This window comes from Diabrotica virgifera, chromosome 1 (genome assembly GCF_917563875.1).
Source record: "Diabrotica virgifera virgifera chromosome 1, PGI_DIABVI_V3a".
Taxonomy (NCBI): Eukaryota; Metazoa; Arthropoda; class Insecta; order Coleoptera; family Chrysomelidae; genus Diabrotica; species Diabrotica virgifera.
Window position 1 is genome coordinate 24,987,666 of NC_065443.1, and position 23,184 is coordinate 25,010,849.

General features: G+C 33.2%; 1 protein-coding gene across 2 annotated transcripts in view; it reads right to left on the reverse strand.

Annotated features, from left to right (window-relative positions):
* The window catches only part of LOC114324176 (putative defense protein 1), a 33,416-nt gene that overhangs the window by 5,464 nt on the left and 4,768 nt on the right, over positions 1-23,184 (reverse strand). Inside the window, exons 1-2 of one of the 2 annotated variants that reach the window (XM_028271928.2) lie at positions 23,014-23,090; positions 9,391-9,700 (exon numbers count right to left, since the gene is read on the reverse strand). In XM_028271928.2, coding sequence (XP_028127729.1) covers positions 9,391-9,699 — 309 coding nt within the window. In that variant the 5' untranslated portion in view covers position 9,700; positions 23,014-23,090. Of the gene's footprint in view, positions 1-9,390; positions 9,701-23,013; positions 23,091-23,184 lie in introns of those variants that run through there. The other variant, XM_028271927.1, reaches the window with a different exon arrangement.

Here is a 23,184-nt window from a genome sequence, read left to right on the forward strand (position 1 = left end):
CTCTATATTTTGTAGTATTTTTTCAATTCTAAATCATTTCAATTCAAAATCAAAATAATTTAATTTAATTCAAAAATGTCAAAAGCTTAATCCGTTTAGTTAGTCGATCTTCGCACATAATGACACATTGCCTCCGTGGCGAAGCGTTTAAGGCGAATGAACCCCAATATACCAACCGCGCTGATAGCTGGTTCAAATCCCAATAAAAACTTTTATTTTTTTATTTTTTTTATACATTTTATGATTGTAAGTATATTTATTATATAATTTTATTTTCAGAAAATACGTATTTAGTTAAAAAATTTTCCGACAATTAATGTTCAGAAATCATTTGTGGCATTTTTAATGTGTTTGTGTGTGTTTTATTCTTTTATTATTTTAATTTTTGGCACTGTTTTAATAAAAATGTTTGAGAAGTAGTAAGTATAAATTAGTTTAATATTTAAATAAAATATAAATAAAAAGTATATTAATTTCGTTTAAATCATATAATAGAAGTATAACTTCTTACGTGCGTACAAAGTACACACACATCCTTTTTTTTTTATACTTTTAAATGTATTTTTTGGAATATTTTTTACGTTTGCTATTTTTCTCGGTTGTTTTAAAAATCTTTTTTTAAATTATTAAAAATGTATGGGTTTTACAATAAACGTTTATAGTTAATGCAGGTTAATGCATGTGTTTTTGTGTTAAAAAAATTGACAACGAATAGCAATGAAGGGGGCTCCTAAATCTTTAGTGCCCAGGGCCCGAAGTGAGGTTAAACCGGCACTGTCCTGAGGTAACGAGAAATACTTAAGCAGAATAAGTGACACAACAGGGAAATATATAGACCTGCAGCTACTGTATTATATATATTAGCAGTCAACAATAGGTTTGTCTTTAATTTGTCTGAATTGCCAATATAAATGAGTCAAATTAAATAAATTATTAGAAGAATTTTTTTACTTAGCAACAACATTTTTGTTTATTTTAGTAGTATTTTGTATTTTGACAACGAAACCCGATTTGGGCTTCGAAACGTTAATAAAATCATTTTTTTGGTAAAATTGTGGCTTATTTCACATTAAAAATAGTTTATTTAAATTATACATTTACTTTTTTTTAATATTCTGAGTAGTTTATGAAGCAGCATGTTTTGTATTTTGTTTATAACGATTTCCGAAGTGGAAATCGAAAAGAAATAAACTATTTTAAAGAAAAATTGTGGCTTACCTATTCAAAAATTTAAATAATATAATTGCATAATCACTAATCAGCATTACAAGAAATAATTAAAAAATCTTTATTTACATATCTAACTACCAGTTTTCAATGTTTGACTTATTTAGTATTCCTAAATTATACCGTCCATTTCAGTTGAATGGCTTGTCATTTTTTTATATAAAACTGGTTTTTTAGGTTACCTCATGATATGGACATAGAGTTCATAAGATATAATCTAACCAGTTAATCACCATAATTTATTGTTTTCCTTTAAAACATTATTGTCTTTAAAAGTAGGTACCTAAGAGTGACCTTGCAAAAAATAAAGTAGCGATATCAGCAACGTACTTGTATTTGCTTTTGAAATGTGGTTGATTTTATGGAGATTGCAAAATCTACCTGGCAGTGCAATTAGCAGCATAAAACAATTGAAAACAACTTGTTAAATTCACTATAAAAGAAATAATACTACCAGTTTTATATCAAGGAGTGAAAGAAGAAACTAGATACTAATGATTTTCATAGTTTTCACTGTATTCCTTCACTCAACCGTTCTCTCAGTTCTTTCTGCTAAAGAAAAGCGTTTCTTAATTTTTTTCATATTTTTTTTTTATTATAATTGTAGTTAAAATGAGGAATATTTTTTTGGTAAGTATAAGATGAATGATAAATCGTAAAGTCAAAGTAATGGTTTCAGGATGTCTTTTGGATCCACTTATATTTTGACCCCATCACACAATCACACCCATCTCAGAGTTCCTTAACCGTCAGGACTTCGATGAGTTGATTATTTGCTGAATACGGGCCACAACAGATTACCAAGAAAAGCTCTAGAAAATAAACATAGTGCAAAAGGGCAAAAAGGAGGACATGGAAAAAATGAGAGAATGAAATACTTAAAAGTCATCTAAATAGTAGATTGACTTAAAAATTCACATAAATAAAAAAGAAGAAAAATGCTAAAATAAAGAAAAACTGGTATTTAGGAAAAAAATTTACACTCGGTTTCATAATCAGTTAAAGTGGACTTTAAATTTTAAGTTGGTACCTTTATCAATGCAATTCATATGGGTAAATGTCAACTTTAAAGTGAACTTTAGTTAATGTTCACTTTAAGTTGATTATGAAACCGGGCGTTAATCTTTTAGCACAGAATAAATAAGAAAACAATAAGTTTATCAGAGGATGACAGAAAAAGCATTTTTGTCAAATAGATAGCGAACTCCTAAATGGATGAAATAAGTGTGTGACTCAGTCAATATTTTTAGGTTTGTTTAATTTGGGGAATACGGTTCTGTCTGTGTCAATTTCAATATTAAGCATTTGGTCAAATTGATTTTTTTTATTTGATTAAAACTTTCTAAATTAAAGTTGAAGACGAAGAGTTTACCTTGAAAATCACGAATGCAAAGGAATATTTTTAAAATGCTAATTTATGTACTATATTTATTAAATTTAGCCATGTATTATGCAGTAAATGAAAGATGATAATTTAATGAGAATAGATGTGATATATCTATTAATACATTGCCTTAGGGGGTCGTATGACAAATGGCACAACGCTCTCATACTTCATTCTTTAGATTATCTTTGTTAATGAGACCAAAAGATTAATGAAATCATGAAAGATATGTTTAAGGAACATAAAAACAAGTTAATACTTTTGAATAGTGTAAACGTTAAAGCTAAATAATTAACAACCAAAGCGATAACAAATCTTATTCTTGTGCCATCTTTTGGCGATCTTATTCTTTAAACGTTTCTCTATATTTTGCAACGTGAAATATATGTTCAACACTGAGTTTAGTCCAATCTCTGATATTCCTCAGATAGGATTTTTTCTTTTTTCCCAAGCATTTTTCCCCTCTACTCTTCCTTGCATGATGACGTGTATTAGCAGAGAGTATTATTTATCGTTTTAAAGTATGTGGCCCAGATATGATATATTTTTCTTATTTTAATTGTGTTCATAAGCTTTCTGTTATGTCCAATTCGTCTTAACACTTGTTCGTTTGAGACTTTTGCAGTCCAAGGAGATAACAAATAAACTATCAGCCAGTTGAACAAGCAGGTCTCAGAAAAGGGTTTAGTACCATAGATCATCTCCTCACTATAAAAATATTGATAGAGAAGGCAAAAGAATATAACCTAGATTTATGTTTAGCCTTTGTAGACTATGAAAAAGCGTTCGATAGTGTCGAGATATGGGCGATAGAAAAAGCTCTAAATAACAGCAGAATAGACTCCAGGTACAATAACATATATAAAACAGCAACTATGGCAGTCGAATGGGAAAATAAAACAAACAAAACTAATCCCATAGCAATCCGTAGAGGCGTAAGACAAGGAGATGTAATATCCCCAAAACTCTTCACCTTAGCTCTGGAAGACGTCTTTAAAGAGCTGGAATGGGAAGACATGGGTATCAATATAAACGGAAAGAAACTCAATCACCTCAGATATTGCGATGATGTTGTTCTTATTACAACCCACCAAGAAGAACTAGCCACAATGCTGACTCAACTAGCCCGAGCATCACACTCAACGAAAAAGGTACGTAATATCAATAAAAATGTTAATTCAGACAACAAACGCAATACTTAAAATTTGTCCAATTCTTGGTTTTATTGGGACAACAAAACGATGTTCATCAATTCATTATTTTCGTTCGTTGAGCCAATGTATTACGTTTATTGAATGGATGAACATTCATTATGTATACCATAATATCACTTTATTGGTATTACGAACTCTGTTCACTGAGTCAACGAACACTATTTATTGATATTACGAACTCTGTTCACTGAGTCAACGAACACTATTTATTGAAACAACAACGTCGTTAATTGACCGACGAAGACTATTCGTTGTGTCAATAACAGTGTTATTTCTCCAAACGTATTTCGTTTATTTCTACAATTATTTCCGTTTATTGTTACAATTAATTCCGTTCATTGTCACAATAAATACGGTTTTTCTTACAAGCAATTCTATTCATTCTTACAATCAGTTTCGTTCATTTCTACTATGAACGTATTTTATATTAATAATTACTGAATGCAATAGCCCAATGTATGATATTAATTGATTAATAATAATTTTTTAAATCCCCCTTTTTTGTCCTCAACCTAAAGGACTTTACACTCAGGGGCGGCTTTACCTATTGTGCAGGGTGTGCGGTGCACACGGGCGCCGGGATGTTGGGGGCGCCAAGCGCCAAAGGGCGGATCCTTTACTTTGTTTCAACAGAATCTTTGTTACATGAATCAGAAACTTTTATTATTACCTATTAGATACCTCAATTACTAAGTTTGACGAACGTTTCGAACTATAAAAGCAAAATAATGACACTTTTTCGTTCCTTCGACAATTAAAACACTGGATGGATTTAGAAAAGAGCATATTGTTCTAATTTAGAAAATAAATTGTGTCATGTTGGCTCTTCAGACGTAGATAGGTTTGAGCTCTTTAATGAAATAAAATTATTACCAATCTTTATCGATAATTCTACTACACTACATCTTTGGATATTTTAAATTCTGCTTCTTTAAGTACCAGCTCCGCGACGGAGATCGGCAACAATCATAGCCATTCGGATTTTAGAGACGGCTGCTTTGAGAAGTTCATTTGATGTACATCCGTACCATTCTCTCAGGTTGCGCAGCCATTATATTCTGCGTCTCCTTTTGCTTCTTTTTCCTTGAATCTTTCCGTGGATAATCAATTGGAGTAAGCTGTATCTCTTTCCACGTGTAATATGTCCGAGATATTCAAATTTTCTTGTTTTGATGGTATTTAAGATTTCCATTTTTTTAATTCATCTTTCTCAGAACCTCTTTGTTTGTGACGTGTTCTGTCCACGATATCTACAGAATTGTTCTGTACACCCACATCTCGAATGATTCTAGTTTTTCATTGATGCTGCATTCACAGGTCCAGCTTCATTTTAGATTACTTGTATACAAATAAATTGCATCTTCTGCTCACTGAATTCTGTTCACTGCTCTTAGAATTTACCTCACATTGCCAGTGACAGTAGCGCACAGTGAAAGATCATTTTCTAAATTGAATATAATTAAAAAAGATCTAAGGTCAACATTGTCACAAAGTCGATTGACAAATTTATCACTAGTAAGTATTGAACATGAAATAAAAATTGAAGTAGGTGAAGCACGAAAAGCACGTCTTTTTTATAATAATTATATGTTGTAGTAAGTGCCTATGTGAGTCCTGTAATAATTCGTTAATAAATTATTATTTTTTTAAATAATCACAAAGTTGTTCTTTTTTATTCATCTAACCAAGTCCTTCCTAAAAGTACTATTTACTCGTGTACTCAAACCTATGTATACCTCATAGATAAAAAAGTTCATTTTTAATTAAATATTTTTAACAGATTTGGGTAGGTTGTTCTGACGCCGTGAATACCTGTTGGCTCCCGACATAGTTTAATATTGCACTATTTGCATCTGGATTTTTGTTTACATTATAAGCGTATCTTATACCCTCTAATACTCTATGTACTATCAGTACAGGTATTATAGGTACCTATTCGACTATTCCATTTTGACTGCGCTTCAACCAAAGGGCGCCAGGGCATCGACTGCACACGGGCGCTACATGGGCTAAAGCCGCCTCTGTTTACACTGTGTGTTTTTTCATATGATTTCACTTATACAGGGTACTGGAATAAGTGTTACACTCCCCCACCCCTTATTAACTTATTTATTTTTAGCACATAAGCAAAACACTCGGTCAGGTCGATTTTTAAAATAATCAAAGTATATTATAACATCAATGTTTCGAACTTTACACGATCCCTCTTCAGGTGACAGACGCGGCGTAACTTTAATTTTTTTAATGGGAAAGTACGTCATGTGACAGCTTATTTAAAAGCGTTTGAAATAGTGATTCCAAAAATGTATAACACTTTAACCCTTTTTGAGAGCGTAGGTGCAAAATTTCGATCGAATTCTTTTTAAACGCATTAATTTTTTTTGAATTCTGAGAAAACTAATAAGTAGGTATTTTTGAAAAATTTAAACGCAGAATAAAATATTACATTATTAACGAGGGCAGAAAGTCCCTTAGAATAAACAAAAAGATTTTGTTGAATGGTATGCCTATTTGAAATTAAATATCATACTAAATTTTCTCTTTTTCACCACTGTGACTTATTAAAATAATCATTATAGAGGTTTTCATGGGCTTCAGACACTCGATAATACTGTAATATTTTATTTTGCACTTAAATTTTCAAAAATAATAATTAGTTTTCTCAGGATTCGAAAAAAATGAATACATTTAAAAAGAATTCGACCGAAATTTCACGATAATAGACACACAAGAACTTCCTTCTACTACGGACTACACTTGAAAACGAAATGCAATTATTATTCGGCACTTCGGTAACACAGAGAAGCTAGGGGTATCACGATAAGGAAAAGCCATTAACTTTCAAATGGTCAAGCAAAACATTTATTGTCTCAACAACTACGATTATTGCCGCAATGAACTCATTGATTGTGGGTATTAAATGCAGTAGTATATTGATTAATGCATTCGTTGTCACAACAATCAATTTACATCTATTCAATAATCATATATTACTCTATATTAACAACATTTGTACATTGTTTTAATGAAATCTTTACGTTGTCATGATAAACCAAGGTAATTGCTTGTCATCTACGAAATCAAGAACGTGTCTTTCTGCCAGAATTAACAGTATTTATTAAATATACGAAACTAAGTTATTGGCTGAATAAATTGAGTGTTATTGATTAATGTACTCTAGTTATTCTCACAATTATTATTCAATCATTGTGACAATAACCAAATACATTCGTCAATGTCTAAAAGTTCGTTGAAACAACAAATTAAATTGTTGTGACAACGAAATACTATTCAGTAATCACTGTTAATCAATCTTACGAACTAAATTTTTTTGAGTGCAGAGAAGATAGGATTAAAAATGAACATAAGTAAAACAAAAATCGTGACAAATACAAATGACAGTATAAATATAAATAACGTAAATATTGAGATTGTTGACGACTACATCTGGGTCAAATAATCAAAGCTAGTAAAGAGAAACAAACAATGGAAGTACAAAGAAGAATCAGACTGGCGTGGACGGCGTTTGGAAAGTTAAGATGGATACTAAAAAGCACAAAAATACAACAATACATAAAAACCCGTGTATTTGACCAGTGCATCCTTTCTTTCCCGTTCTGACTTATGGCTCAGAAACATTGACATTAACAAAGGCCAACATAAACAAAATAGAAATAACTCGGAGAAAAATGGAAAGATCCATGCTGGGAATAAAACTGCAAGACAGAAAATCTAACAAATGGATAAGAGAGAAAACAAAAGTAAAATATGGAACTGAACATATAACAGGGTTAAAGTGGAGAGTTGCGGGCCACAATGCGAGACAGGAAGACAAAAGATGGAATGCTGAAATACAAAACTGGAGACCGTGGACAGGAAGAAGAGGCAGAGGAAGACCTCAGATGCGATGCAAGGACGATATTGTAAAAGCTGAAGAAACTAACTGGAAAAGCGCAGCCAAAGACAGACAGATATGAAAAGATTTGGGGAAGGTGTATGTCCAAATCGGAGAAAAACAATTTAAAATAATCTGTTATGCAAACGATGCAATATGTATGATGAACCAATATACAGTATATCCTCAAAACAATTTAAATATGTTAATTTCCAAAAAAAAATGCATGGTTATACTAGCAAATTTACTAAAATGTAAATTGGAGCTGTAGGGTCAGTTAATAGATCAAGACAGCAGGAGAATTCCAGACTGAAACAATTTGGGGAAATAAAAATACCGAGGAAGAAATAAAAAGCAGAATTATTTACAAAACAGTCATCAAACTAATAATGACATGAGTGGCAGAAACATGACCTGAAAAAGAGACGAATGTTAGAAACAGCGGAGATAAAACCCTTAGAAAAATCGATGGTAAAACACTATGGGGCAGAACTAGAAGGACAGATATACGAAGGAGATTGAAAGTGGGGAACATCGAGGAATGGGCATAAAAGGGAAGAGTACATCATCCAGCCTCAAAAGTCCACTGCTGAACATAGGTCTCCTTTCCTCGTTTCCAACACCGTCTATTCTGTGCCGCTCTCATCCAGTTTTATTTAGCTTTCTTAAGTCGTCAGTCCATCTTGTAGGCGGTCGACCGACGTTTCTCTTGTCTTCTCTTGGCCTCCATTCCAATAACCTCTTTGTCCATCGCCCATCTGTCATTCTGGCTATGTGTGCTGCCCATCTCCATTTCAACCTGGCTATCCTTTCGATGACGTCAGTCACCTTTGTGCTTCTCCTGATTTCTTCGTTTTTGGTTTTGTCTCGCAGAGTTATTCCTAACATTGACCGCTCCATTCTTCTCTGCGTGACTCTTAGTTTGGTAGCCGAGGCTTTAGCTAAGGTAAGTGTTTCTGATCCGTTACGTCAAGACTGGGAGAACGCACTGATCAAATACCTTTCTCTTTAGGCATGTCGGCAACTTACTTTTAAAAGTTTCTCTCAGTTTTCCAAATGCTGCCCACCCAGGACCGATTGTTCTCTTCAGTTCATGAGTCTGGTTATCCCTGCCAATCGTAGTTTCATGTCCCAGGTATTTATATCTACGGGTCCTATTTCTTTCCCACCAATACTTATGTTTTGGATTCCAGAAACATCAGAACAGAAAGAGAAGAGTAGAATGTAACCATCACATAAGCCGAATGACAACAAATATAGTAGTAAAGATGGCGAGAGAAGAACAGATCATTTCCCAATAGGAACTCTATCAGTGGAGAGACCATGAAAACGATGGAATCAGTTCAGAGCCACAAGAGATTTAATTACTAGACATGCACCAGCACCAGTCAAGTGACACCTGCATATAATTTGGCTGTGTCATAGGAACTTAAGTTGCAGAGTGAAATGAGGATCACGAAGGAAGATGTACAGTAAGCCAACTGGCTGCAGGAAGACCTGTTATTAACATATAGCTTTCATAAAAAATGGTTATAGGTAATAATAATTCCATCATCATCCATTATTAAACTTTAGACTTCATGAGTATGGGTTTTGCTTCAAATGCTCACATAAAACTTGTTTCACCTACGATACTAGATTAATTTGATGATAATTTGTTTGGAACTTACGTGCTTATTGCCGTGGCAGTCAATAGTTTGGAAGTCTGGATCGTTGGCTGCAACAACCCACTCACCAACAGCTTTGTCTCCTTCCCTAACTTCCAACAACAATCCTTTAAATGTACCAGTGATGGCGATTTCTACTTGTTCTCCTCCTTTTACTTCATTTTTGCTCAAACCGAACTTGTATGGGATTTCTGAGGCCTGTGGGTTATAGGGATGCTTTGGTGTCATGTCATCACATACTTCTACGGGCGCTCCAGTGGAGTACGCATGGGTGTAGTAGACTACAGAGAGGAGGACTAGTAGTTTGAACATTCTGTGAACAATACATAATGAAAATACCTCTTCTAGTCTAAACAAATAAATGAAGGCCAAATACACTAAGCATCAAAATTAACGCACCACCTTAAAAATGGGACATTTTTGATGTCTCTTATATCCTAAACCTGTTGTCCGATTTGAGTGATTTTTTTAGTATATTATAGCTTTATTCTTCAAGAATATCGATGTAATAATATTATTGCTAAACAGAAAGTGTCATTGTATACCGGGGGTAACAATGATAGTGTGTTTTTTCCTCAAACTTTGGAACACCCTGTGGAATATTCTAGCTTATATAAAATATTGAAATTAAAACTCAATTGTAGCCTAAGACTTTCTTAACATTTTGCTTTTCGATTCATTTGCTTATGTGGGATGTATTTGCTTAAAGTTAGGTACTTTAACAACTAGCCATGTTATTCATCAATACAAGGTGTTTCTAAATAAGTGCGACAAACTTTAAGGGCTAATTCTGCATGAAAAAATAATGACCATTTGCTTTATAAACATATGTACGCAAATGCTTCGTTTCCGAGATATGAGATGTTGAATTTTTTCTTACAAACTGACGATTTATTTATTGCTCTAAAACCAGTTGAGATATGCAAATAAAATTTAGTAGGTTTTAAAAGGTAGTCATTGCGCATTTTTTGACATACAATTAAGAATTTTCTATTCACCATTGGCGTGCATACGGGTCATATTACCCGGTCATATTACCCGTATGCACGCCAATCGTGCATACCAAATTTCATTTGCATATCTCAACCGGTTTTAGAGCAATAAATATATCGTCAGTTTTTAAGAAAAAATTCAACATCCCGTATTTCGGTACCGAAGTATTTGCGGACATATGTTTATAAAGCAAACGGTCATTATTTTTTCATGCAGAATTACTCCTTAAAGTTTGTCGCACTTATTTAGAAACACCCAAGTGTTCCAAACTTTGAGGAAAAACAGACTATCATTGTTACACCCGGTATACAATTACACTTATCTATTTAGTAACAATATTATAACATCGATATTTTTGAAGAATAAAGCTATAACATATTAAAAAAATAACTAAAATCGGACAACCGGTTTAGGAAATACAAGACATCAAAAATGTCCCATTTTTAAGGTGGTGCGTTAATTTTGATGCTTAGGGCCGGTTGTTCGAACGCTAATAAAAAATGATCATTATCAAATATTTAATTACTGTCACCAACTGTCAATGTCAACTGTGATTGGGTTGCTGAAAACATAATTATTGATTAGAATTATGAAATTAGTTAATCAATTATGTTAATAATTGTTATGTTAATTGATTAACTAATCTCATAAATATAATCAACTATGTTTTCAGCAACCCAATCAAAGTTGACATTGACAGTTGGTGACAATAATTAAATATTTGATAGTGATCATTGTTGATTAGCGTTCGAACAACCGGCCCTTAGGGCCGGTTGTTCGAACGCTAATCAACATTGATCACTATCAAATACTTAATTACTGTCACAATTGTCAATGTCAACTTTGGTTGGGTTGCCGAAAACATAATTATTGATGACCATTATGAAATTAGTTAATCAATTATGTTAATAATTGTTATGTTAATTGACTAACTAATCTCATAATAATAATTAACTATGTTTTCAGCAACCCAACCAAAGTTGACATTGACAGTTGTGCCCTAAGGGCCGGTTGTTCGAACGCTAATCAACAATGATCATTATCAAATAATTAATTACTGTCACCAACTGTCAATGTCAACTTTGTTTGGGTTGCTAAAAACATAATTGATTACAATTCTGAGACTATAATCAATTAATATAACAATAATTATTAACATAATTGATAATAAATCTCATAATTGTAATTAATTATGTTTTCAGCAACCCAAACAAAGTTGACATTGACAGTTTGGTGACAGTAATTAAATATTTGATAATGATCATTGTGGATTAGCGTTCGAACAACCGGCCCTGAGGGCCGGTTGTTCGAACGCTAATCAACAATGATCATTATCAAATAATTAATTACTGTCAATGTCAACTTTGTTTGGGTTGTTAAAAAGTCTGTGGAGTCTATAATCAATTAATATAACAATAATTATTAACATAATTAATAATAAATCTCATAATTGTAATTAATTATGTTTTCAGCAACCCAAACAAAGTTGACATTGACAGTTTTGGTGACAGTAATTAAATATTTGATAATGATCATTGTTGATTAGCGTTCGAGCAACCGGCCCTTAGGGCCGGTTGTTCGAACGCTAATCAACAATGATCACTATCAAATATTTAATTACTGTCACAACTGTCAATGTCAACTTTGGTTGGGTTGCTGAAAACATAGTTGATTATAATTATGAGATTAGTTTATTAATTAACATAACAATTATTAACATAATTGATTAACTAATTTCATAATTGTACTCAATAATTATGTTTTCAGCAACAAAATCAAAGTTGACATTGACAGTTGTGACAGTAATTCAATATTTGATAATGATCATTTTTGATTAACGTTCGAACAACCGGCCCTTAGTGTATTACGATATTGTCTCAATCAAGAAGACAAATCAAACGAATTTGTCAATAGAAAGCCGTCAGATTAGGACTTTCAGTCTAAATTCTGTATTTAAAATTTTTTAGTTCTATGGCTAGTTCTACCAATTTCTTTGATATTCCAAAGCTTACCATTACTCTATATACCATATTACGATATAGCATATCAAATTATACTAACAAATGCAGTGCAGAAATCTGCAAGTAGTTGATGAATTTCACCATTCAATTCTCTAAAATTAGTCGTAATATAAAAAAATTTGGAGTGTTGTAGACCTTTGCCTGCAGACGCCACACTGATATTTTTCAATTATCTTCTTTGCGAACAGTTGCAGTAAGGACACAATTGATAATAGTTTTTTTAAGTTCTGCCTTTAATATAAGTCCTATTACATTGAAATGAAAGGCTATTTGATAAAATAACTCTGTACACATCTATTACATTTGGCTTTCATCTTCTTCTTCTTTTTTGAGTATCGTGCCCAAATATTAGGCATGGGAAGCTTCCATGACAATTTACCGATATCGTTCTCGATCTTGTTCGGCATTTATACAATTCATCTACTGATAAACCAGTCCATTGACTAAGGTTTCGAAGCCATGAATATTTCTTTCTACCAATTCCTTTTTTTCCGTCGATATTTCGTTTAAGTATTAACTACTGCAGTATCCCGTATCTGCTGCCTCTCCTTATATGCCCCAGCTGTTCGAGTTTTCTCTTTTTTATCATCTTCATTAAGTCACCTTCGCCTTGGCCTATTCTTTGTAAGACTTCTATGTTTGAAATGCGTTGAACCAATGATATTTTGAGCATTCTACGATATGACTACGTCTCAAAGGCTTCTAATTTGTTTATCATATTAACCTTCATGAACATAGGGAGTCAACAAGACAACATAGGGAGTCAAACGTGGCAAATGCATATTGTATCTACACCGATGGCTCCAAAACATACGGAAAATATACTTCAGATCACTGAACCGTAGTATAAAATGTGGTATGGGCAAAAATGCCAGCGGAGTTCAGACTGAACTGGCTGGTATCTCCACAGCCGCAAAAGAGCTAATCCGGAAAGGTATAGCCGGCAAAACTATAATATTCTGCACAGACAGCAGACAAGCGCTACTAACCCTGAACAGACTACGTATCATATCAGGGCTAGTAATGGATTATCATGAATCACTAGCCCAAGTTTCGGATGGTAACAACATCATTCTGAGGTGGGTAAAGGCAGTGGCGTGCTGGAATTTTTCAAACGACCCGGTGATTTTATAGAAAAGCGGCCTCCCATCCTCATTTTACCTTCTATTATCAGGATTTTTTATTCGTTATTTTTAAAACAAAAATACAAAAATATACATTATTTTTAAATCAAACATAAAACTCTGAATTCAATGAAATTTTTTTAAATTTGCTATATTTTTTATTCAGAAATAAGCAATCTTACAAATAATAAATACTATCATATGTATGACAGTGTTGTATGAGTAAGGCAAAACCATAATTTCCTGAATAAAATACACATAGTTTCAAAAGTTATGCATTACCTAAAATTATGATCATTGTCATAGTAGATTTTTTCGTGAACAGATTAACGGATTCCGCTATTTTGTTTTACAATTTTAGATTTTTCTTTGGTATTTTTCAGTTGGGCAAAGGTTTACTCAAACTTTTGTTAACTTACACCGGGTGGAAGAAAAGATATGTTTTTCTGATGTTAAGTTTGAGATACCCTCTAGGGAGGACAAGGTATAAGTGTGGATATACATCGAAATCGTATTGTAGTCTTATGTTCTGTAAACATTTTGTTTCTTGAATGTCTCTGATATCTTTAGAAACAAAGAAAATGGACGGTTTTATTCCATATTTTAACTGAAATAAAACTAAATTAACAATAAAAAATATCAGCTAACAAACCTTTAAAAACAGAAAGGCACAATAACGTTAACAATTCTGGTCGACACCTTAAGATATATTTGTCAACCAAGTGAGTGATATGCACAGTGCAACATAAAGAGAGACTAGATTGTTTAATAGAGACACTGTGATGTTTTGGGGTGGACTTTCGGGGCGTGAGTACGGATTTGGTGTCTACGTAGAGGATCTTTAAATAGCGAGAGGTACATTGCACAGATTTTCTTTCTTTGAACACTTTGTTCCTTTCCCACTATACAGGGTGTCCAGAAACTCTACCGACAAACGAAGACAGGAGATTCCTCAGATAATTTTAAGACAATTTAACCAAATTCACCTAGTCCGAAAATGCTTCCTAAGGGAGCTAGAGTTCTTTGAAGATGGCATCTTGTAATTAGTTTTTCTTAAATACCTCCAGAACTCTTCTAGTTAGAAAAATGAAAATTGGTACACGTATTTATCTTCCAGAGATAAATCGATTCCATCCATTGAGAATTTCTAGTACCAGTCATAGGCGTCCGTTTTGAGTGGGGCAACGGTTATTTTATAGCATAACTTTTTTGACTTTAACTTTTAAGCATTTTTAATACTGGATTATTAAATTTTGAGATATTCTAGTATTAAAAGTTACGCTTGCTTTAAGTCGGTAGGACACACAGTTTTCTAGAAAAATCGATTTGAAAATTTTTTGTTTCCTAAATTTGAAAAAAAAACTGAAAAAATTTTTCAAAAAAAAAACGGTGTATTTTACCAGCTTTGAGCAAGAGTAACTTTTAGTACTAGAATACCTCATAATTTAATAATCTAGTGTCAAAAATTCTTAAAAATTAACGACAAAAAAGTTATGCGATAAAATAACCGTTGCCCTACCCAAAACGGACGTATACATATGACCGGTATTAGAAATTTGCAATTAATGAAATCGATTCATCTCCGGAATATAAATAAATGTACCTACCAGTTTTTGTTTTTCTAAATAGTTTTTTTTTTATTTTTTTTTTTTGATATTCAAAAAACGAAAGATTTTCAAATCGATTTTTCTAGAAAACGGTGTATTGTATCGACTTACAGTAAGAGTTCCTTTTAGTAATATAATACCTTACATTTTAATAATCCAGATTCAAAAATACCTAAAAATTAAAAACAAAAAAGTTATGCGATAATATAACTCTTGCCCTACCCAAAACGGACGCCTATGACCGGTAGTAAAAATTTGCAATGGATGGAATCGATTTATCTCTGGAAAATAAATAATTGTACCAATTTTCGTTTTTCTAGATAGAAGCGTTCTGGAGATATTTAAGAAAAACTAATTACCAGACGCCATCTTCAATTCAAATAGCTCTAGCTCCTTTAGGAAGCATTTTCGGACTAGATGAATTGGGTTAAATTGTCTTAAAATTATCTGAGAAATCTCTTGTCCTCGTTTGTCGGTAGCGTTTCTGGACACCCTGTATATAGAAAATAATTTCACGTTAGTGTATGATAAGACATAATATCCTGACGTATCGCATGTCATCAGTTAAAACACATATTAAAGAGTAAAACCGTTCTAGTTTCTTTGTTATTAAAGATAGATATCAGAGAAACTAAAAAAATAAAATGTTCACAAAATATGGGACTACAACATAATTTCGATGTATACCCACTTTTGTACGTTTTCCTTCCTACACAGGGTGTCAAACTTTTGTTTCAGTTAAAACACAAGTTAAAGAATAAAACCGTCTATGTTCTTTGTTTCTAAAGATATCAGTGACATTCAAAAAACAAAATGTTTTTGAAATGTATTGTTAATATCAATCGATTAGAAATTAAAAAAAAAATCTTGTTACATCTAAAATTTTTTGGGAAAAAATCTTATTTGACCGGCCTCAAGAGGCCGCAGCCTCTCGGTGATTGCACCGATTCATTTATATGGCCAGCACGCCACTGGGTAAAGGACATAACGGAAATGAAGGCAACCGCATTGCTGGTTAGCTAGCTAGGAAGGCAGCAGGCCTAAGACTCTTAGGACCTGGTGATCTTTTTGGCTGGTCAACTGCAACAATTGCGAAAATTATCAAATGTCACTCCCACACGCAAACCGTGAAAAGATGGGAAGAAGGGCCAGGATGTAGACTTGCCAAGGTAACACTAAGGAACCTTGGGAAGTCAGCATCAGAAAAGTACTTGAGAATGACCAGGAAAAACCTACCCTTGACAGTTGGTTTTTTAACTGGCCATTGTCAACTAAGAAAACACCTCCACACACTGGGGCTAGTAGACACACCTCTATGCAGGAGGTGTGAACGAGATGGCGAAACTGTCGATCATGTCCTATGTGAATGTCCGGAGTTATCGTGAATACGAGAGTATGCGTTCGGCGAGCCTTGGCCTACACCTGCCGATATAGGGGAGATGTCACCTGGTGATTTGTCCGCCTTCCTGGAAATGGCAGGATGGATAATGAACTAAGAACGACAACCCCCTGGGAGGATGTACAATGGGTCAATTGTGGCCTAAGTGCTGTGGGACTTGACTCACACTCCCTACTCTACAGATAAATATACAGAATTTTCAAGATCCAGGTTACATATCCATATAGTAATACAGGCTACACATAACATTTTGAACTAGATTCTCAGTTGAAAATTCATCTGAGAATTGCTAAGTATAGATCTAGGTTTTATAAATATTCCTCTTGAAATTTCCATCTGAGTTTAAATGTATGAGTAAATCTGGATTTAGTGTCTCGTTTATCCAACATCCTAGGTCGTTAAAATGGTTACCTTTTGTAATCGGTTTATTGTTGAGAATTAGTTGCATAGGGCTGACATCTTGTTTACTAACCACAAGTAACTTTGTCTTTGATGTATTTATGCTAAGTCCGTTATTGGAGCATTCTCTAGTGACTCGATCTATAATAGCCCGATCAAGGAACACAAAACTTTACGAAAACCTCCAAAAAAATAAATGAAGGATGAAAATTTGGAAATAGGTAGTTGAAATTGTCTATTATTATATAAGAAAAAGTTTACAATTCTACATCTACTCCATTTTATAAAAATGGAGGGAAATGCCCCCTTCTCGGAGGTGAAAATATACATTCAAAATAAGTCCGGAATTGGATAAAATAACTAATTTTAAGCAACTTTTGTTCTATAGAGTTTTTTCACTAAGTCAATACTTTTAGAGTTATTTGCGAGTGATTATGTTCATTTTTAACAAAAAAACCATGGTTTTGGACGGTTTGCCGCAAATAACTCAAAAAGTAAGTATTGTATCGAAAAAAGTAATCTTAGCGAAAATATAGCTTATAAAAAGTGAAAAAATGGTGTACGCATGAAGTCTGTTGACCCAGTAGAAGCAGAGTTGTAGCTAATGAGGAGTAGGTTCTTCTTCGTCAAATTTCAAATCGAATATTTCGACGTGAAATAACCAAAAAAAAACGCAGCACTTTTCAGAGAAAACTAATTATAACTTTTTAAAAAAAGGTTTATTTTTGTTTTTTAAAAGAACTTCTAACATTAAAAGTAAGTGAGTTACACTCAAAATATTGTTAATACCTTTTATTTTTTTTGGTAAAAAAATCACCCCCTAATTAGCATCCCAAATAAATTTTATCGTTACCGCTTCACACTTTACTTTTCTTATGTATTCTTTATATGATTTGTAAGTTTTATCGGTTCAAAGTGCTTTTTTTAAGGCTGTAGTTAAAATGGCTTGAACAAGTCACTAACCACGAGCGTGTGCGAATTTTGAACAGTCCTAGCATAAATAATTTTTATCTACCAGGAAAACAAAAAAATCCAAAATAATCAGAAAAGCAAAACGTACATTTTATTACTCCTTGAGATTTTTGGTATTACTAGTAATTTTTAAGTTATTTTGATAAAATAAAGGAATTTTTTTCAAAATCAGAAAAAATTGAAAACCAATTTTTTTCAATACTGAATACAATACTTCAATTTGAACCAATGAAACTTATACATCATTATAAAGAATACATAAGCAAAGTAACTTGTGAAGCGGTAACGATTAATTTTATTTGGGATGCTAATTAGGGGGTGATTTTCGCGATTCTTTTACCAAAATTTAAAGGGGAGCCACAATATTTTGAGCGTAACTCACTTACTTTTAAGGTTAGAAGGTATTTTAAAAAACGAAAATAAACCTTTTTTAAACACTTTAAAAAAGTTGAAATGAGTATTTCCCGGAAAGTGCTCCGTTTTTTGGTTATTTCACTTTGAAATATTCGATTTGGAATTGGACGAATAAAAACCTACTTTTCATTAGCCACAACTCCGCTTCTACTGGGTATACAGACTTCATGCGTACACCATTCTTTTCACTTTTTTATAAGCTATATTTTTACTAAGAATATTTTTTTCGATAAAATACTTACTTTTTGCGTTACTTGCGAAAAACCATCGAAAAATATGTTTTTTGTTGTTAAAAATCAATATATTCACTCGCAAATAACTCGAAAAGTATTGACTTAGTAAAAAAGCTCTATAGAACAAAAGTTGCTTATAATTAGTCATTTTATCTAATTCCGGACTTTTTTTGAATGTATATTTTTTCACCCCCGAGAAGGGGTATTCCCCTCCATTTTTGTAAAATATTTGTAGAATTGTAAACTTTTTCTTATATAATAATAGACAATTTCAACTACATATTCCCAAATTTTCATCCTTGCTTTATTTTTTTGGGTCAGATTGTTCTTTGATCGGGCTATAAGGAATTGAAATCTACGATACTTTCAGGTATGATCGCTGTGTCATCTGCATATCTGATGTTGTTGATAGTTTCTTCCCCAATTCGAACTCCACGTTGCTCTTCCAAGGTTTCGTTAAATGGCTTTCATATTCGAATGCTATTATTTACGTCAGGAAATTTGGATCTTGAGTGAACTTTGGTACTGCAGTCATATGTCAAGAACACTGAATTATACTATAATTGATTTGTTTTATAGGTTAAACCTTTTATTTCAATTACCAGATGATTTAAACAGTAGCAGCAATGTACTCGGTGTTTTAATTGCTATCATTTATAGTCAATGAAATAATTCAATGTCTTCAACGAAAAAATGTATGTTGATTATTATAATTAATTTGCTTATTTGCTTGAAAATAATTAATTACAAATAATTAAGATAGCAATCGTGTTAGCTGGAACCGAATATGAAAAATTAATTATTTCCACTTCTTTGTTCTTTTTAACACATCTTAATGACAGCATTTAAATATTAATTTAATTATCCTTGAAGCAACTAAAAAGATAAATAATAAGTTCAACAATCATTAACAAATTATCTTTTAACACCGCAATGCATTAAAAATTACCTACATAATTTTTTTCTGGGAGCTATTACTAATCCTATGCGATATACATAAATGATCTTTAATTGATATTAGGTCTGGATCCCGCGTATGAAAAAAAAGTTGATTAATAGCAAGCTGAAAATTTGTTAATAGCTTAAGGGTGTCTAGTCGGACAAACTTTGATATATGGGAACACTGGAACAGGGGTAGTTTTAATTGTGGAACAGATTAAAAATTTGGAACGGTCAGACCACGAAAACGGCACATTTATTTTGTCCGACAGAATAGACTTAAACTCTCCGAACAGAGATTAAACTCTCATGCAAAAATCAGACTGCTATTTATCACCAAATGGGCGTTTTAATGAGTGGAACATGTAGAATATGTCAAATGACAGGGATTATGACAGGTGATAAATAGCAGTCTGATTTTTGCATGAGAGGTTAATCTCTGTTCGGAGAGTTTAAGTCTATTCTGTCGGACAAAATAAATGTGCCGTTTTCGTGGTCTGACCGTTCCAAATTTTTAATCTGTTCCACAATTAAAACTACCCCTGTTCCAGTGTTCCCATATATCAAAGGTTATCCGACTAGACACCCTTAAACTATTAACAAATTTTCAGCTTGCTATTAATCAACTTTTTTTTCATACGCGGGATCCAGACCTATATTTAATAACGTCTACATAACACATAACTCGATGACATAACATAACAAAATTAAAACATTATTTTAAAAATTCTTATACTCCGTTTGAACATTATGGAACTCAGTTGACACCACTGATACAAAAATATTGAAAAATTTCAAAAGTGTTTCTAATTTTCTTCTCTGAAAAGCATAAAACATTATCATTAAGAAGTAACGAAGTTTTTAAGAAAGGAGTAAAATTTAAAAAACGTGATTGGTAAAGGGTCTTAGAGATGAGATGGCTTGCTGATATCCAGATCATGTTAAAACTCCAAGAAATATCTATTGTTTCTTAACGAATGGCTAGGGAATCAAACAACATTTTTGTACGTAACTACAGACTAATAAGCTATAAGCTTACTGCAAGAAATCAGCAAAATTGCTGAAAGAGTGATACTCGCAAGAATCGAAGAGGAAACGGAAATATTAAAGGTCTTGCCAGAAGGCCAATTCGGATATAGAGACAAATATCCAAGCGAACACCAGGTACTCATATTCACAGAATACAACGCATCGGGCTTCAACGATAGACAGTATACTGGAGTAGCCTTAGTAAACGCCAAGCAAAGCATTCGACAGAGTTTGGCAGAAAGGAATGATCTACAAAATGAAAAACTATAGATACAACAATGCCAACAGTAAGGAAGACATGGATACAACTACAAACAGACAAAAGCAAAAAAGAAAACGACGACTGCCGAAAAGAAACAAGAAAAATGATACGCACAAAGAAAATAAACTATAAACAACAAAAATATGAAGCTATGGAGAGAGACCGACCCAAACCAGGCTCCAGAATTCTATAAAGCAATCTCCACTGAGAAAAGAGGACATAGAACCAATTATATCTATACACTGAGAGACAATCAATATGATAATCGACGATACAGAACTAACAGAAGAATGGAAAGGATATTTCAGGGACCTTCTAACCATCATACAGGAAGAACAGCACAAAGAAAAGATCTATATAACAGCAGCCATGCCCGTCGAAAATCCCTCTTTTGAAGAAACCCGAAAGGCCTTAAATAAGCTGAAAAATCACAAAGCGCCGGATACGGACGAGATACCAGCAGAATTTCTAAAATATGGTGGAGAAATACGACACGAAGAGACAGGATAGGACAAAATGTGACTGTCAACACTTTCAATTTCGAAAGAGTACAACGTTTTAAGTATCTGGGGGCCGTAATCACAGCTGACAACGATGTTACTGAAGAAATCGCTGTCTATTCGCATTGGATAAGCTTGTAAAATCAAAAAATCTTACAAGAAGTTCCAAGATCAAAATCTATAAATCCATCGTCAGACCTGTACTAACATATGGTTGCGAAACGTGGACCATGACCAAATCAAACGAAGAAAGGCTCAGACGTTTTGAACGAAAAATACTTTAAAAAAATTTCGGACCTCACCACGACATTAACACAAACCAGTATAGGATCAGAACCAACTTCGAATTAACAGAACTCTACTAACTAAGACGGGCAGGCCACGTGCGCAGACTTCATAACGAGAGACTTGTAAGACTGGTATGGGAAGAGATTCCTACAGGCAAAAGACCACTCGGACGTCCCAGAAAACGATGGAGAGATAACATCCAAGCAGATCTCCGAAAAATGAACATCCCATTTGACCCTAGGTTGATGGAAGACCGAACAAATTGGAAGAAAGTTGTACAGTCAGCTAGGACCCACCCAGGGTTGCAGCGCTACGTGATGATAATGATGATGAACAAAGCCATGACAGAGCTACCCTCCTAGTACCTCGCAAACCGAAAGTCAGAATTCCGGAGGCAACAGTACCACAGGGAGCTGTTCTGTCTCCTCTACTGTATAACATATAGGCGATGCTCCTGAACATGAAGCACAATGATTAGCTTTATGCAGGCGATACATCAATAGTAGCCAAGCACAAAATCCCAAATACCCACGAGCTGATAATTGAAAGAAGATACCTTAATGCTAAAGTGGATAAAAAGATAAACAGTTTAATAGTATGGAGAACAGTGCTTAGTAAAATAAATGTAACTAAGTATATAGATAATCATATTGGAAGTACTAAAGCTCTGAAACCTGGAAGACGAATGAAAAAGCATACGGATGAATGATAAACACACAGTACTTATAAGTAGCATATCTGTCAAATTGTCAAACCCAGGAAGACCTGGAAAGGCATACGGACGAATGATAAAAGCAAAAGTAAATACTTTTAAGTAGCACATTTGACAAACAGTGGAGGGAATACTTTACTAAATTATTGACAAAAACGCGAGAAAAATTTCTGGAGAATGAGCAGAATATTCAACAGGTGAAGGCTGAATTTATGCTTGAAACAGGTAGAAAGAGCTATAAAAGAAACAAAACTGCGGAACTATTTAGATCCAGGAGAAAAAAATCCAGAGCTAGTACGGTTTTGCTCAGTAAAATTACTCGACATGCTCCAAAATCATTTCGAAAGATGCCTAAACTAGGAGGATGTTCAACAAGAATGGAGATAGTCTTATATTTCGCCTATCCACAAAAAGGCATAGTGGTATAGTTTGTCAAACGTAGGAGAGTTTGAAAATCTTACAATCACCATGCGGCGTTGTGGCGATTGTGAGATTTTCTACAGAACTCTTTCCTACATTTGACAAACTGTAATACCAATGGTAAGAGAATTTATTCTAGAATTTAGGAAAAAGATACTATAAATAAACAACAGGAAGAACAAGGAGGATTTCGCAATTGGAGGTCTCCTATAAATAATACATATATTTACACCAAAAATATCAATAAACCAACTTTTAATGTTTCATAGAAAACAAACTAGGCACTACAGATGTACTTAAAAAAGAGCACTTACTTTTAAATAAATACACAACAAAGCTTTTAGACACTATTTTCGAGGATTTTGCATGGAAACTTTTTGCATAACAATGCTAATATCACAATATAATTTTTTGCAATAATTTATATAGTCCGATGGTTTAAATATTTACACATCCCCTCATTTTCTCACACGTCTAATAATATT